The 16,265-nt window shown below is 38.6% G+C and overlaps 1 protein-coding gene and 1 long non-coding RNA gene across 2 annotated transcripts in view; both read left to right on the forward strand.

The window, feature by feature from the left end:
- LOC308671591 overlaps positions 1 to 16,265 on the forward strand; it is a 711,918-nt gene that overhangs the window by 538,736 nt on the left and 156,917 nt on the right. The gene's annotated exons all lie outside the window — the stretch shown is intronic.
- The window catches only part of LOC308660153 (autism susceptibility gene 2 protein homolog), a gene marked incomplete at both ends in the record, with an annotated part of 443,023 nt that overhangs the window by 406,378 nt on the left and 20,380 nt on the right, over positions 1 to 16,265 (forward strand). Inside the window, one exon of the mRNA XM_081314369.1 lies at positions 13,393 to 13,494. Within this exon, the coding sequence (XP_081170495.1) occupies positions 13,393 to 13,494 (102 nt within the window). The remainder of the gene's footprint in view (positions 1 to 13,392; positions 13,495 to 16,265) is intronic.

Raw genomic sequence — 16,265 nt, forward strand, 5'->3', positions numbered from 1 at the left:
CACCCATGTGTTTTGACCAATAGTCAAAATAATTGATTTAGGGCATGTCCACCAAAGATGATAATATGTGCCTGGATTTTGTCTGCATATCCAACAATTGCTAGATACATTTTTAAACATTTTTGCTAATCTTGCAGGTTTAAGTGCCATCTATAGAACATTTTATATAAATTTTCTTTATAAGTAGCTGCCCTTGTTATTTTGTAGTTTCTTTCCCATAGGTTTTGCCATTTTTCTAGCTCTACATTGTGCCCAAAGTTTTTTGCCCAAGTTATCATTGTTTCTTGAACTTGTTCATCTTCCATCTTCAAATTTAACAGAAAGCTTTACAGTTTCTTAATCAATTTGTCATCTGATGACAATAGTAAATAGTCTAGCATTGTCTGGTCTTTGTAAAAACCATACATTTTTTGTACCTTTCTCATATCTCATTTGCATTTGCAGGTGTGGCCACCATGATAGCTCAATGCCTTATTCTTCTAATTCTTGTTTAATTTATAGATTCCCATCTGTATTCAAAATATCTTTATAAGTCACAAGTTTCTCATAGTTGATTAAGTTTGGGTGTACAAATGCCTCCATTGTCCAAATCCATCCTGGTATTTTCATATAAGTTCTTGATTTTACCTTTTCCCATGTCAAAAGCAGTGCATTTCTTATAATAGTGGTTTTTAAAGTATTTATGAATTTTGTTCTTCCCATACCATAGGAAAGCATGCCATCCAAGTTGTAGGTCATGCCCTTCTAGGTATAATAGTCTTTTATTTCTAACAGTTATCCATTCTTTTAACTATGTTAGTGCGGCTGCTTGATAATGCAAAACCCAGTCTGGTAGTCCAAAGCCTCCATTTTCTTTTGCTTCTTGTAACAATTTCAGTCTGATTCTAGCTTTTTTCCCTTGCCAAATAAATTTCAATATCAATGTGTTTAATTCATCAAAAAAAATTGTCAATTTTTATTGGTATTGTTTAAATTAAAAGAGTAGTTTTGGTAAAATGTTCATTTCCACTGTCACTATTCTTCCCAGGATTGATAGTTGTAGATTTTTCCATTTTCCCAAATCTAATTTTAATAATTTTACATAATTATCTTCTTTTACTGTTGCACATCTTGCTGTTAAATATATCCTCAAGTATTTAACTTTCTTAACTACTTGAAGGTCTATTTTTACTGATAGTTGGTTTTTTTTGTTTATCTGTGAGGTTTTTAGCTATAACTTTAGTCTTTTCTCTATTAAGTTTCACTTCTGTTACTTCTCCAAATTCTTCAATCTTTGCTAATAATTTAGGACTTGTCTCTAATGGATCCTCCAATATAAATACCAGGTTATCTGCGAAAGCTTGTAGTTTGTACTTTTCATCTTTTATCTTCATTCCTTTGATTTCTGGATAACATTCCTGTTCAACATTTCCAAAGTTAAGGTAAATAATAGTGGGGATAATGGAAATTCTTGTCTTGTGCCTTTTTTAATATTGAAACTCTCTGTGCAATCTCCATTCACAATTATTTTAACCATTTGTCTATAATAAATTGTTTGAATTATATTCATAAAATTTTCTCCAAAATCCATATGGTTTAGTTGTTGAACCATAAATTGCCAATTGACATTGTCAAGGGCTTTCTGTGCATCTAAAAAAATCAAAGCCTGGGTGCATTTCATAATATTCCAATGGGTCTAGAATTATTCTTAAATTGTTCTTTATTTGCCTCTTCGGTAAAAATTCATTTGGTCTGAATGTATAAATTCAGTCAAGAATCTCTTTAGTCTTTCTGCTATTATTGAAGCAAAGATTTTATAATCCACATTTAGTAGAGATATTGGTCTGTAGTTCTTTCTCAAGGTCAAGTCTGGGTCTTCTTTGGGTATTAGTGTAATATTGGCATCTATCCATGTATTTGGTAATTTAGAGCACAGCCTATTCTTATACGGCTTCTAGAACATCTAAAAATTGTGTGAGAATGGCTCATGCTTTGAAGAATAGTTTGCTTATTGGGTATTGGTGAACACTGGTGTGTCACTCAAAACATCATGGCGAATCCCATTTGACTTGGGTGTCATAGGTTCATCACTATTTTAGAGGCACCTTATGAATTACCACTTTCAGTGATAACAGTAAGGTTTCAAAGAAGATTTCAAACATGGCCTTATTCAGTAATTAAGCACACATTTTGCATTCAGAAGATCTTGAGTTCAGTTCCCAAAATCTTAAGGTGAGGTTTGTAAAAGACTTTATTCTATTCTGTTCTGTTCTGTTCTGTTCTGTTCTGTTCCGTTCCGTTCCGTTCCGTTCCGTTCTGTTCTACTCCATTCTATTCTATATTTTATTTTACTTTATTTATATTTTTATTTTATTTATATTTTATATGTTTTATATTTTATTTTATTATTTTATTTATAAAATAACTGGGCAGTTTACAGTCTACTTTATATTTTAGCACTGTAGCTAGTCAGGATTACAACATATTCTCTGTAACAAAAAAGAGGTAGCACATCCTACTTTTTACCTCAACGTTGGAACCATATAGAATCATACCATGTTATTATTGATGGAAATGAATACTTTGAAATGGTTTCACAAAAGGCAACCTTGCTGTTACCATGATGTTAAATATGTCTCCAAAGCAGGCAAGAAAAATATACTTTTCACATAGTTTGAGGTTATGCATATAGAATAAATCTCAATAAATTTATTTAGTCTAAAGTGGCGAGAAAAGGATATTTGCTTCCAATATTAGAAGTCAGACAGGCCAAATGGTTTGACATACTGAAAAATAATTTATCCATTGAGGTTTTGATGTATGAATTTATAAGCCATTGCCATCATAGTAAGAACTCTACTCAACACATAGGGATATAAAGCAGGAAAGAAAAGTATTAATAACAACAAATTTAATAACTCATGTTGGAGAAACCACAACACAAATACAAAATATCAATCAGACTCAAAAGCAGGGTGACAAATCACCCTTCCCCGGGACCTGCTGAAAGAAGCAAGTCTTCAGAGCTTTCCTTAAGGACAGTAGAGTCAGGATTGTGGAGACTTTGAGGGCAGGGACAGTAACGGAGAAGACCTTTTCCCAAGATTCCATTGTTTTAAAGAAGGATCCTGGCACATGCTAACCTTGTCAGATTTTATCAGATGGACAGAAACAATCAAAGGAAGGCTGTTCCATAAATATCCAGATCCTGACTTATGAAAGGCTTATACAGATGACAACCAGCAGCTTTAATTGCACTCAAAAGCCAAGTGTTTGTTTAGCAAATTTATATTATAGGGCCACCCAACTCACAGGTGACTCTGGGTAGCTTATAACATTAAAAATAGACTAGAACCCCACCCCATCTCCCTGTGGCAGCAACAACACAATCAAATCAGCCGTTTGATCAGCTCCATCTCCTTTTAGGATCCTCAGGCCCACTGACAAAACCATGCCTTCAGGGCCTTTCAGAAAAGCACCAGGATGGGGACTAATCATACTACAGGTGTAATGTTGTTCCACAGAAAAGGGGCCACCAATAGGAAGGTCTTTTTTCGTGGTCCCACTAGATGTACATTCCAAATATATGGGAGCTGCAACATACCCCGCCCTCCTATCCTAGAGGGCTGGATGGATTTAATAGGGGAGAGGTGATCCTTCAAGCAGCCTGGCCCCCAGTCAATGAAATGAGATATAGACATAAGTATTCATGCTACCACATTCTGGTCCACATGCTGCTTCTAAATGGTCCTCAAGACTTGCCTCATTTCCAACCTCTTTAAGATTTTCCTCCCCTGGAACCTCCCAAATGTTAAAACTATAACTCCCAGAATCCCCAGATAATATAATCAAAAGGTTACCTGGAAGGTGAAAATTACCAGAAAGTGAAGGTAGGTTTCATGCAGGTAGCCCAGAAAAAAAAAATCCGGCCTTCCAACCTCAAATAAATATTTATCTTAAAAGAAGACCAAGAAATAAATGAGGCTTTGAGGGCTGAGCGATTAGCTTGAAAAAACTCTATTATAAACCATTTAGCTGTCTGCCCATATAAATTATTCAAGTTGCAGAAGTTAGCTTGTGGTTGACTTACAAGGAACTAATAGGGATATAGCATCTTAATGACAAAAACAGTGCTCAATCAATCAGGCCTGAAGATGAGGAATGCCAACAAGGAGCAATTAAACAGCAATCAAGAACAATTGCACTTTTAACACTGATCACCATAGCCTAGAGATTAAGCTGAAGAATTGTAGTTTATGATCCTTCTTCTCATAGTTTAAAAGCCTCTCATTTTTTATGGGGAAGAACAGAAGAATATAATCTACTACATCATATCACTCTATTGAACTAGGTCACCGTTCTTCAAATGTGTCACTTTTAAAATGTGTGGACTTCCTGCTGGCTGGGGAATACTGGGTGTTGATGTCCACAAACCTTAAAGGGGCCACGTTTGAAAAACACTGTACTAGATTTTAACTAAACTGAAGTGAAATGAGTTTTACATTTTTCTATGTTCCCAGTACTACTTTTTAGAGCAGAGATGGCCAACCCTTGCAGCTTGGTGGCCCGGGTGGGGGGCAGAGGGGAGGAACTAGGGTGTGTGAGCACAAGCATGCAGCCGTTGCACGAGCAGTGGGCTGGCAGACATGTGTGCAAGTGTCCGCCAGCCCATCGCTAACACAGGTTGACCTGCATGCATGCTCTGGCCAGCCACTCACACAACCCAATTCTGAATAGGCCGCAGCCTATTAGTGGCATGGCCTGGGGATTGGGCACCCCTGTTTCAGAGCATGGGTGTCAACCTTTTTATTTGCCTGGGCTGCACTGAGTAAAGAGGAATTGTCTTGAGCTGAATATAAAATCTATAATACAGTTAATGTATATAAATATCACTATCACTATCATTATAAATATCAAGCTTAGTAGGATTGCAGACTTTTGGAGACTGTGTATGTGTGTGTATGTGTGTGTGTGTGTGTGTGTGTGTGTGTGTATATATATATATATATATATATATATATATATATATATATATATATATATATATATATATATAGAGGAACAAACAGCCACATGCTTCTCCCAGAAGAAGGAAGCTGAAGCCACTAGCCTGATGATGACGGATGGGATTCCGTCGAAACGTTGCTCCTACACCTTTAGCTCTACGCGGGGAAAAACCCGAATGACCAAAGATCCATATATATATATATATAAATGGGACAAATCTTTATTTCCTGTGTCAGCCTATCCTGAAGGCCATCGACAGGCAGACACACTCACATACATACATACACATACACACATACACACACACACAGTGGTGGGATTCAAATACCTGAACATCCAGTTTTCTGTGTAGATGCAGGCCTGGGCCTCCAAGGCCTAGAATGGGTTCAGCCGGTTCTCCGAACTCAACGAGCTGAATCCCACCATTTTGTGTTTGTGTGTATGTATGTATATGTGTGTGTGCATGTGTATAGCATGTGTATATGCATGTTATGTATGTGTATGGATAAATATATACTTTGTTTTGAGAGCAGGCAACAGAATTTCATTTTTAATGTGTGCCAGTGTACGCTCAGTAAAAAATGACAACAAAGCTTATCTTACGTTATCTTACCTTACCTTACCTTACCTTACCTTATCTTATCTTAATATATCTGAATGAAATAAGAACCATAACCCAACAATTTTCTGAATTTCCTTTCAGAGACATTTTAATGATTGTAGATGTAGGTCGTATATGATTGGAAATATCACTGATGATGTACAGGAGGTATATCTTGTTTGTGGTGGCACTCCAATTTATAAATTGTGTGTACAGAATTGAAAGCCACTGTATGTTCCATGAGAAACATTTCTTAGATGTTGGTCAAGAGCTCAAGGACATGTCTTTTAATTGTTGCAGTTCAGGGACATTTCCTGCCCTTTATTAATTATCCTAACCCCTTAAATAGAAGTCATGGAATTCAGGACCGTGGACAGCTTCTTACTAACTGGATTTGCTACTCCTGTTGCAGTAAAAAAAATCAACATAGCAGAAGTCTCTCAATAGAAAATAGAAGCCTTATTTGCTGAAAAAGAGCATTTTCTCCTTAGAAATGGGGCTTCCAGAGTTGCACAGCATGATATTATTATTATTATTATTATTATTATTATTATTATTATTATTATTATTATTATTATTATTATTAATTTAATTTATATACCGCCCTTCTCTCAAGAGACTCAGGGCGGTGAACAGGGCAATACATAAAAATTAGATACAAAAGTTAAAATTAGATTATTAAAACATAATTAAACAATGCCCAGAGATAATACAAATTTAAAATTGAAGTCGTTAATAAAAATCCCACCCCATCCCATCAGGCCAGGCCAGCTTGTTTAAAGAGATAGGTTTTAAGGTCGCGCCGGAAGGAGCGGAGATCGGGCGCCATCCGGAGCTCAACCGGAAGATGGTTCCATAAATCCGGTGCACCCACAGAGAACGCTCTCCCCCTGGGGGCCACCAGTCGGCATTCTTTGACCGGCGGCACCCTGAGGAGGCCCTCTCTGTGGGAGCGTACTGGGCGGAGGGAAGTTGACGCCGGCTGCAGGTGCTCCCCAAGGTATTCTGGACCCATGCCATGGAGGGCTTTGTAGGTCATTACCAACACCTTGAACCTCACCCGGAAGACAACTGGTAACCAATGCTCATTAGGTTCCTCACCTAACTAATTCATTTTTAACATTCTTCTACTTAAAGAAAATAAATGATAAGCTAGTATTCTGCAAAATAAACCATCATCTTCAAGCATAAATTGCATTTTCAAGAAAGGCCAAGACTCTACATACCAAGAAATGAATTATTAGATTGTAAACTAGTAGATAGACCAGTGTTTTGTGTGCTTTTGGTTATATCTATGTTTGGTGAGTAGGCAAACTCATCATGACATGCATCATTTTGCATCATTTTGTAAGTCTGAAAAAGAAAAGCAGATTGGTGTTCCCCCGCCCCCCTGTTCTTAGAAATATTCATCCCTTCTAGTATCCAATTTTAAAAAACATATAATTGCTTACCATCTTGCAATAACCAAAACGAATCTGTTTCCCCTGAGATGTCTTTTATTCTTTATAACTAATTCTAAAATCTTGTAGTAAAAGTCAATAGTCCAAATTTATCTGGATCCTTAATCTGTTTATAACTTTGTTAGGTCAAAATCTTATTTAGCTTTTTGCTATATATTTAATTTTCTTTCTTGAGCTTATAATTAAGTTTTCTTTTGTTAAGACTTCAACATAAATTCACCCAATGTCCCAACATACTGTTTGGAAGGCCTCTAAAAATAGTTTTAAAATAGTTAATAGGCAATTTCCAAAAGTTACTAGTAAGTGAGGTTTACAAAACTAGGGTCCTTTAAAATAGGGGTTCCCCAAACCCTGGGCCATGGCCATTAGGAACCAGGCCATGCAAGTGAGTGAAAGTTCATCTGTGCATGTGCGGGATTTAGATAGCATGCAAAACTACACCACCACCCCCATCCATGGGATTTTTTTTCTCCATGGAACTGGTCCTCAGTGTCCAAAAAGTTGGGGACCGCTGCTCTAAAAGGCTTCATCACAGTTCTTCACAAGATTGCTGATCCTGTTGTCTCCCAGCAGTCAAACCCCTGGAAAGTTACTGTCCTTTGGTCTCCTTGAAAAGTGCAGCTGTTCAGAGAATATGTGGGCAATCTCCCATCCTTCTCTTCAATTTGTCATATTTCCCCCGAAAGTCTCTACCTGATTATACATGCATATGCTTAAATTGTGTGCATAGCCATTTTAGCCGGCTGCACTAGAAAGAAAGCAGGGTCTTTCAAAAGATTAAAAACCCAAATTACTGTATTTATGAAGAAATAATTGTATATCAATGGGTGGTTTGTATATTCAATTTCCATTGTGGTCAGAGACTAGTAGATTGAAATAATATGTACTGTCTATAACTTGATGGTGAAGTATCCAGCTGTCTATTTATTTGTTCACAATTAGCTGAATGGCAAAATGTCAGTTCCTTTGTTGGTATATTATGAAGAAGCTTGCTTCTGTACAAGATCACTCCAATGTAAGGCCATAGAATCAAAATAGCTGGCTGATGGAGAATGTGTTAACTGAATCTGAAGAATTTATACTATAGGGCGTATATTTGTATTTGGGGATGGAGGTGCTTTCTGTCGGGCCCGGCAGGCCCGACACCTGGCGAGGATAACATCAATCGACTGCTCAGTAGTAATTTGGAAAAAATGCAGTTCTGTGATCAAGTATGTGCTCTGTACACAGAAACTGCAAGGTGATCAAACCGGTCAGTCCTAATAAAGAACTCATAAGTTCAAACCATGGTAGAAGCTGTGAATGGGTACCCAAAATGAAATACTCACAGATATGTTCCCTAGTGTGATGATGATGATTGTTTTTTTGTTTTTTTTTTATTTAAAAAGTTTTACAATACATTTTGACTTTAATCCCCCCTCCCCCACCCCTATCTAACCCTCCCTATCCCTCTCCCCCATTCCCTCCTCCCCCCCGACTTCCCAGAGCTAAATACAGGGTATAAAATCAAAAAACAAACATAAGCACCCCTATGTTATCAACAATAAACTATTAATTCTATCTCCCTCTAGCTCATATAAAATGAATACAAACAATATTAATATTACAAATAAAGTAAAAAAGAAAAAGAGGAAAACAAAAAAAGAGCTTTACTCAGAATAGATTTTCTTAATCCCAGTCTCTTGCATGTATCACGCCAAATGTCTCGCAGTTCCAGGTCATCCTTGAGTTCACATAAAAAGAGTAAAAAAAAAAGGTTTAAGCAGTCTGTAAGACAACTTGTTGTTAATTAGGAGCTTGCATACCCATTCTTAGTTCAACACATACTTTTAGTCCATAACCCTAATATACTTTTCTAACAAGCAAATAACATCAATCTTAAATTGTATTAAATATTAAAAAAAAAACTTTCTTTCTCCTCTATGGTAAATTTAATCCATTGACATTCTAATTTAAAAATTTAATCACCAATCTTGACGCTCCAAAGCTTTTGGAGCACGTCTGTCATGACCCCTAAAACTTCTTTGGACCGCGCCCCTCCCACAGCTTCACTGTAAGTACACTTTGGAGATTCCATAACTTTCTGCTGGTCTTGCTCTTGCTCTCGTCTCGCTCTTCTTAGGGCGGCACGCGTCATCCTCTGGCCTCCTGCAACAACCGATGAGACTGTATCTTGATCCCCTCCAACACCATTGTCCTCTATCTGTCTATCTGTAACATCTTGAAGCTTTCCCTCGCCGTATCCCTTTACAGCTTCCAAAAATGATATGGGGGTTGCTTTTAACACATTGCTATAAAAATCACGTGCCTGGGCCACAGTAACCAGACGATGTCTTTTACCTTCGTGCGTCACCACCAGTCCAACTGGAATCTCCCATCTAAACTTAATATCACATTTCTTAAGTTCCTGTACTAGAAATGCAAAATCTTTCCTTCTCCTTAAAATCTTCGGAGGAATTTCTTTTAAAACCAAGACTTCTTGCTCAGCCACTACCAATTTAGTATCATAAGCAGCTTGAATGACTTCATCTCTAATTACTCTCTTTGTAAAATAGACCACCACATCTCTGGGTAACTTCCTCTGTCTTGCAATCCATGAATTTACACGAAAAATTTTGTCCATATTTCCCTCAATTTCAGATGCTGGCTGGCCCAATACCCCTTCCAGAGCCTCAGAAATCAGCTGCTTTAAATCTTCTTTACAATTCTCCTTTAAACCCCTGATTCTAATAGCATACTGCATCTGATGATACTGAACAAGGCTCAATTCTCCGTCCATTTTATCCCTTATATTTTCATTTTCTAATACCTTTGCTTCTAATATAGAGTTCTTTTGACTGAGATCCTTCACTTTTACATCCAGCTGTTGCACACATTCAGCTACAGATTCAATCATAGACAACATGTCCACCCTCATTGCTCTAAACTTCTCTTCCATCTTCTTCTCCAATTTCTCCATTTTCTCCTCCATTTTCTCCTCCAGCTTTTTCAACTTTTCATCCATCATGTCAGACATCAATTGTGAATGCTTTCCAAGAGCATCTTGTAAATCCTTAAGCGTCAATGCCGGAGGAGGTACAGGAGGAAGCAAAGCTTGCAATGAGGTCTGTTGCACCAGGGAAGACCCCGCACTCCGAAGAGCTTTAGAAGTTTTAGCCGCCATCTTCCCCCACTTTCACTTATTGCGCACTTTCACTTTAAAGCTATAAAATCCATTGAGCTAGAGAGTAAAGATAAGAGTCCACATCACCTTGACCTCCTGTACCGCTCTGCCTGCATCTTGATAATCAAAAGTATTTCCTTTTGGCAGGGGTGGTTGCTAACGCCTGGCTCTGCTCCATAAATCCCGGAGCAGGGGGGCTGCGCAGCTCGGAGCAACCCAGGCTTCGGGGGGGGCTCAATCCTTCAGCCGCCCAAACTCTCAGCTCAGGCGGCCCCGGAGAGCTCAACCCCTACCTGGGGCCTCACCCCCTCCTCTTCTCCCGAGGAAGGGGCTTCAAATCCATCTAAACAGCTGATCGACGCTGTTTACGATGGAAAAACACAGCTGCGGAGCGGGCAGCCCGAAAACGGCTGTCTTCGGCGTCGCGTCGCCACCGGAAGTGATGATGATGATTGTTGTTGTTGTTAGTTGCGAAGTCATGTCCAATCCATTGCGACCCCATGGACAATGTTTCTCCAGGCCTTCCTGTCCTCTACCATCTTCTGGAGTCCATTTAGGCTCACACCTACTGCTTCAGTGACTCCATCCAGCCACCTCATTCTCTGTCATCCCCTTCTTCTCTTGCCCTCAACCTTTCCCAGCATTAGGCTCTTCTCCAGTGAGTCCTTCCTTCTCATTAGGTGGCCAAAGTATTTGAGTTTCAATTTCAGGATCTGGCCTTTTAAAGAGCAGTCAGGGTTGATCTCCTCTAGGACTGACCGGTTTGATCGCCTTGCAGTCCAAGGGACTCACAGGAGTCTTCTCCAGCACCATAGTTCAAAGACTTCAATTCTTTGGCACTCAGCCTTTCTTATGGTCCAACTTTCACAGCCATGATGATGATGATTACTTACCATCAAGTCATTGTTGACTCTTTAGTGACTACCTAGGTAGCTTTTCTCCGTGATGAAAAATGCAATCCATTTCTCCTTGTATATTGCACTGAATTCGGTGGCATTTAGCCTCTGATTGCATCCCACACTTTGAGTCACAAAATCCTTTATGAAAGAACATAGCTCACATTTCTAGTCTGGGGCTTTCTGTAATATCTGGCAGTGGATTATCAGATTTCTTGGCAAGAATTTTTCCAGCATTTTTTGGAGATCTCAAAGATTAAATATGAAAGTTTCTGTGTACAGAGCACATAGTTGATCACAGAACTGCATTTTTTCCAAATTACTACTGAGCAGTCGATTGATGTTATCCAAGTTTTCTATGGGGTACAAAATTTGTGACGAGAAAGAGCTGTTTAAAAGAGTTCAGGAACATTAGCAGAAATGAAGATGTTTATGCTTTCTTTTGTTTGTTGTTACCAGCCATGATTTGGTCCTTAGATGTAGTAACATATTGGGGAATTACCAGTGCTTTTTTTTTTTTAAAAAAAAAAGGTGCCGGAACTCAGAGGTGCTGTCACTGGGAGTGATGCCGGTGTCTTGCTATGGTGTCACCGCCCGTCCTTTGCACCCCCGCCCCTGTGGCTTGGAGCCACATGCCACTGGGATTCCCCTCCCCACAGCCGCCGTGGGGATTCCCCTCCCTGCAGTTGCCACGCCGCAGCCCGTGCTGAACCCCCACCTGGAGGTGCTCCGAACCCCGACCCAGAGCTGCGTTCCTCGTGGCAGTGGTCTATAAATAAAGCTTCTTTCCAACCACATCCAGAAAAATTTGTAACAAACATTGCAATTCTCAAGGCCATGTTTGGTATTTCCCAACAATCTGTTACTGGAAGGAAAAAGCAATCCCTGCTGTTTTACTGATCCCAGAGAAGCATTTGCATGTATGCAGGTATCCTTAAGGTGCCATAGTTATGGATGAGAAATATTGGTTGCAAAGTTGGCATTTCTGGATGTAATACAGATATTTTGGACTTATTTTTGTTTCTTTGCATGTCTGATATTTTTAAAAAGGCATATGCTACTGACTACACATATGCACATATGTAACATCTTTTGCTAGGATACATGACCACTGCTTGTCCAGAATATGAAAAGTGAAAGATTGTGACTAAACAAAATTTTAATGTACAGATAATACCACCAGAAATTATTTTAGCCTTTTTAATAAATGTTGTTATTGATGTTAAGCTCACCATGGAAAACATCATATATTGTTATATATATACTAGGTTAATTATTTAAAGACTGAAGTGTAACATAACTAGATTCTAAATAATCTATTTTTCAAAACACACAACAGTCCAAACAGTAAAAGTAAAGTCCAAATTAAGAATATTTCATTCTTAAGAATTGTTTAATTTATAGTGGTTTAATTGTAATAGATGGTTATAGATTCAAAATAGTTTTCAAGAGTGTACAAAAGATACTATTTTTTTCTAGCATCAGCGAAATTAGACATATTACATTGAGAAAAATGTTTCTCATTTCTTTCCTGTTACCTTTATTAATTGCAGAGATGTTAACATAGGAAATAGATTATTTTGTTATCTAATTTTACCTTCCAAAAGACAGAAGCAGATGAAAAATGTGAGGTTCTTTCCTGTTGGCTTTTTTGAATTAGCTGTTTTAGATTCTAAAAGTTTAGTTCCTAAAGAAGTAACCTTGTAAATAATTTCAATGTCCTCCTCTAGTGCAGGGTAGGCAACCTTGGCTCTTTTATGACTCAAGGACTTCAACTCCCAGAATTCCTGAGCCAGCATGGCTCAGCTTGAAAACCTCTCTCTTTCCCCTCAGTGTGGCTGGCTCAGGATTTCTGGGAGTTGAAGTCCATGAGTCATAAAAAAGAGCCAAGATTGCCTACTCCTAAAGCCAAATAGAGGGAGCTTTTTTTTTCCAAAAAAAAGTGCCGGAACACCATTCTGAGCATTCTATGAGAAAAAAAAAGCCCTGGGAATTACATGAAAAGAACAAGGCAGTCTGCCACATAACCTTCCTTTCATCCCCAAATTATGTTCAAAATTGCTGAATAATAGCTTATCATTATTAAAGCTGGAAAAAAAGATTCAATTAATATCTATGAATGGATATTATTTCACTTTTTGCCTTAGGCAACACAATTACTGAGCTAAAACCAAGAGATGGTTTGATAGAGCGACTGTTGTGCTTTATCTCCAGGCTAGAATGGATGCCTTCAAATATCTTTCTTAGATAGACTGTAAACTTTTATTTCTTTCTTTTGTTCTGCAGCTTAATCCAGGCCAAAACAGCTGCCGAGACAGTGACAGTGAAAGTGCAAGTGGAGAATCTAAAGGATTTCATCGGAGCAGCTCGAGAGAGAGACTCAGCGACGTAAGTGTCACTTTTGCAGTGTACTGCTTTAGATACTTATATGGACACTTAACCCAATCTGGGGGGAAAAACAACTATGAGTCAAAGACATCTCTTATTGTTCCAGTGCTAATGACTCAACCTCAGAGTCATTTCCAGGGTATTTTTGCAAATCAATAAGTTTAACAAAAGCTAACCTAACAAAAGCTATGATGCTTTAAAGGCAACAATATGGGATTGCCATTTGCGACCTTCCCAGCAAAGTTAATGGGGAAGCCATCAGGCAGGATTATAAGTTGTCATTACATGATGTCTTGCTTAATTGCTCCCTGTAACTACAACTTCTCTGGTCCCAATTGTGGTCTTAAGTTGAAGACCATGTGTATATTCATTGGGGAGGAGGCCTACTATGAATGTTTATTAGCCATGAGAACTAAATGTCAACCTGCCATTGAAAATCAGTTATAGATGACCAATACTGGTGAGATGCAGCCTTATACTGTATCTATTTTTGTGAAAAGTATCAGTTTGATCATAACAGGATGAAGTGTAGTACTCATGAGTAATGTTGGTTTGGCCATGATCTCAATGGTTAGGGTTTGGAAAAGCAAAGTCTTAAAGTTGTAAGACTAGCATTAAAATCACAATAACTGATAGCTTTGGGTTAAATATGGTGTGAACACTTGTAATCCATACTCACAAAAGGACGGTGTCATCTGCTGGAGCAGTTGGCAGTCTTTCTGCTAATAATAATCGCATGCCTGCTTTGCTTACGCAGCAAAAATTTAAATCTGCTTTTCTTCAAACTCTCAAGGTCTCTAGCTCACTAGTAACATTGACTGAGAGACTCAACAAGCCTGTATAATGAGATAAATATCTTGCGAGCCAAGCTAAAACAAATAATCTAAGTTTTCATCCTGCTGAGGTAGAGATTTTTTAAAATTTTTTAAAGGAAAAAATAGTTCTGGACTACAATTTTAAATGTGGTGCTTATTATAACAATAATAGCCCACCTCTTGCGAGGATATCATTTTTTTCTGCAGCTTGTCTAGGAAGGAGAATGGGCACTAGAGACAATGTGTTGTGGCTCCATCAATGGGAATATATAGTTAAGGGAAAGGAGAGAATGTGCTTTATAGCAAAGACTGAAATCAGTTATTCTCTGGGTTGCAAAGATTGCACTACTTCTTTGAGTTATTCTGTACTCTGGCTTGTGTCAGTTTTGATGGTGTCCATTTGCAATAGCAATACATACATACAGTATGGTGGCAGAGTGGTTAGTTTGCAGTATTGCAGGATAATTCTGCCAACTGCCAGCAGTTCAGTTCTCACCAGCTCAAGGTTGACTCAGCCTTCCACCCTTCCGAGGTTGGTAAAAATGAGGACCCAGATTGCTGGGGGCAATATGCTGACTCTGTAACCTGCTTAGATAGGGCTATAAAGCACTGTGAAGTGGTATGTAAGTCTAAGTGCTATTGTTATAACAGTTCCTGAGACAGGGACTCGGTATGAGTCTGCTTTACTCAGTGTTATTGACTGGACAGATGTTATTGGAAGAAGACATCCCTTTGCGCAGTACAATGCAATAGCATTGTGCAGATTGCAGACTCAAAGTCCGAGGCTATCATCCTGCTAGGCCGTACAAAAGGAAGAAAGAGACACCAAGATTGAACCTTGGTTCTACTATATTTAGGGCTGTGTCTTATTTAATAGCTTCCCTAGTTCTTATAGTAAAAATACTCACTGAAAGTTGCAGCTTTCATTTATTCCCAGGAAAGACTTCAGTTTTAGTTATGGCCAACAAAAGTCTCTAACCAAGGTTGAGTTTCCAACTTGAGTTGGCAGGACTGGAGAAGATTTTTCCTGGAGTCTGCCCAACAGTCTGACTTGATGCCTCATGTCAGTTTTACTCATAGTCTTGGGAAAGGATTGGACCTGAATTTAAAAGTCAACAGAGGAAGGCAGAGGAATTATCCTGGCAAACAAAACAAGAGAGAGATGTAGGAAAAAGAAATCAGGGATGCTGGTAAATCCTGAGAAGCTAAAATGGAAGTGCCAATTTGTTTAATCAATTTTTATTTCTCTAAAAATAACGTTTTAATTCACCTGAGTAACATTTCTCAGGCCCCAAAGGGGAGACTATTTCAGGCGTCCTTTCCTTTCCTTTCCTTTCCTTTCCTTTCCTTTCCTTTCCTTTCCTTTCCTTTCCTTTCCTTTCCTTTCCTTTCCTTTCCTTTCCTTTCCTTTCCTTTCCTTTCCTTTCCTTTCCTTTCCTTTCCTTTCCTTTCCTTTCCTTTCCTTACCCTACCCTACCCTACCCTACCCTACCTTTACTTTTTCCTACCCTTACCTTACCTTACCTTACCTTACCTTACCCTACCCTACCCTACCCTACCTTTCCTTTCCTTTCCTTTCCTTTCCTTTCCTTTCCTTTCTTTCCTTTCCTTTTCCTTTCCTTTCCTTTCCTTTCCTTTCCTTTCCTTTCCTTTCCTTTCCTTTCCTTTCCTTACCTTCACCTTCACCTTCACCTTCACCTTCACCTTCACCTTCACCTTCACCTTCACCTTCCCTTACCCTACCCTACCTTTCCTTTCCTTTCCTTTCCTTTCCTTTCCTTTCCTTTCCTTTCCTTTCCTTCCCTTTCCTTTCCTTTCCTTTCCTTTCCTTTCCTTTCCTTTCCTTTCCTTTCCTTTCCTTTCCTTTCCTTTCCTTTCCTTTCCTTTCCTTTCCTTTCCTTACCCTACCCTACCCTACCCTACCCTACCTTACTTTTTCCTACCTTACTTCCTTAC

Source organism: Vipera berus, assembly GCF_964194415.1.
Source record: "Vipera berus genome assembly, chromosome: 1".
Taxonomy (NCBI): Eukaryota; Metazoa; Chordata; class Lepidosauria; order Squamata; family Viperidae; genus Vipera; species Vipera berus.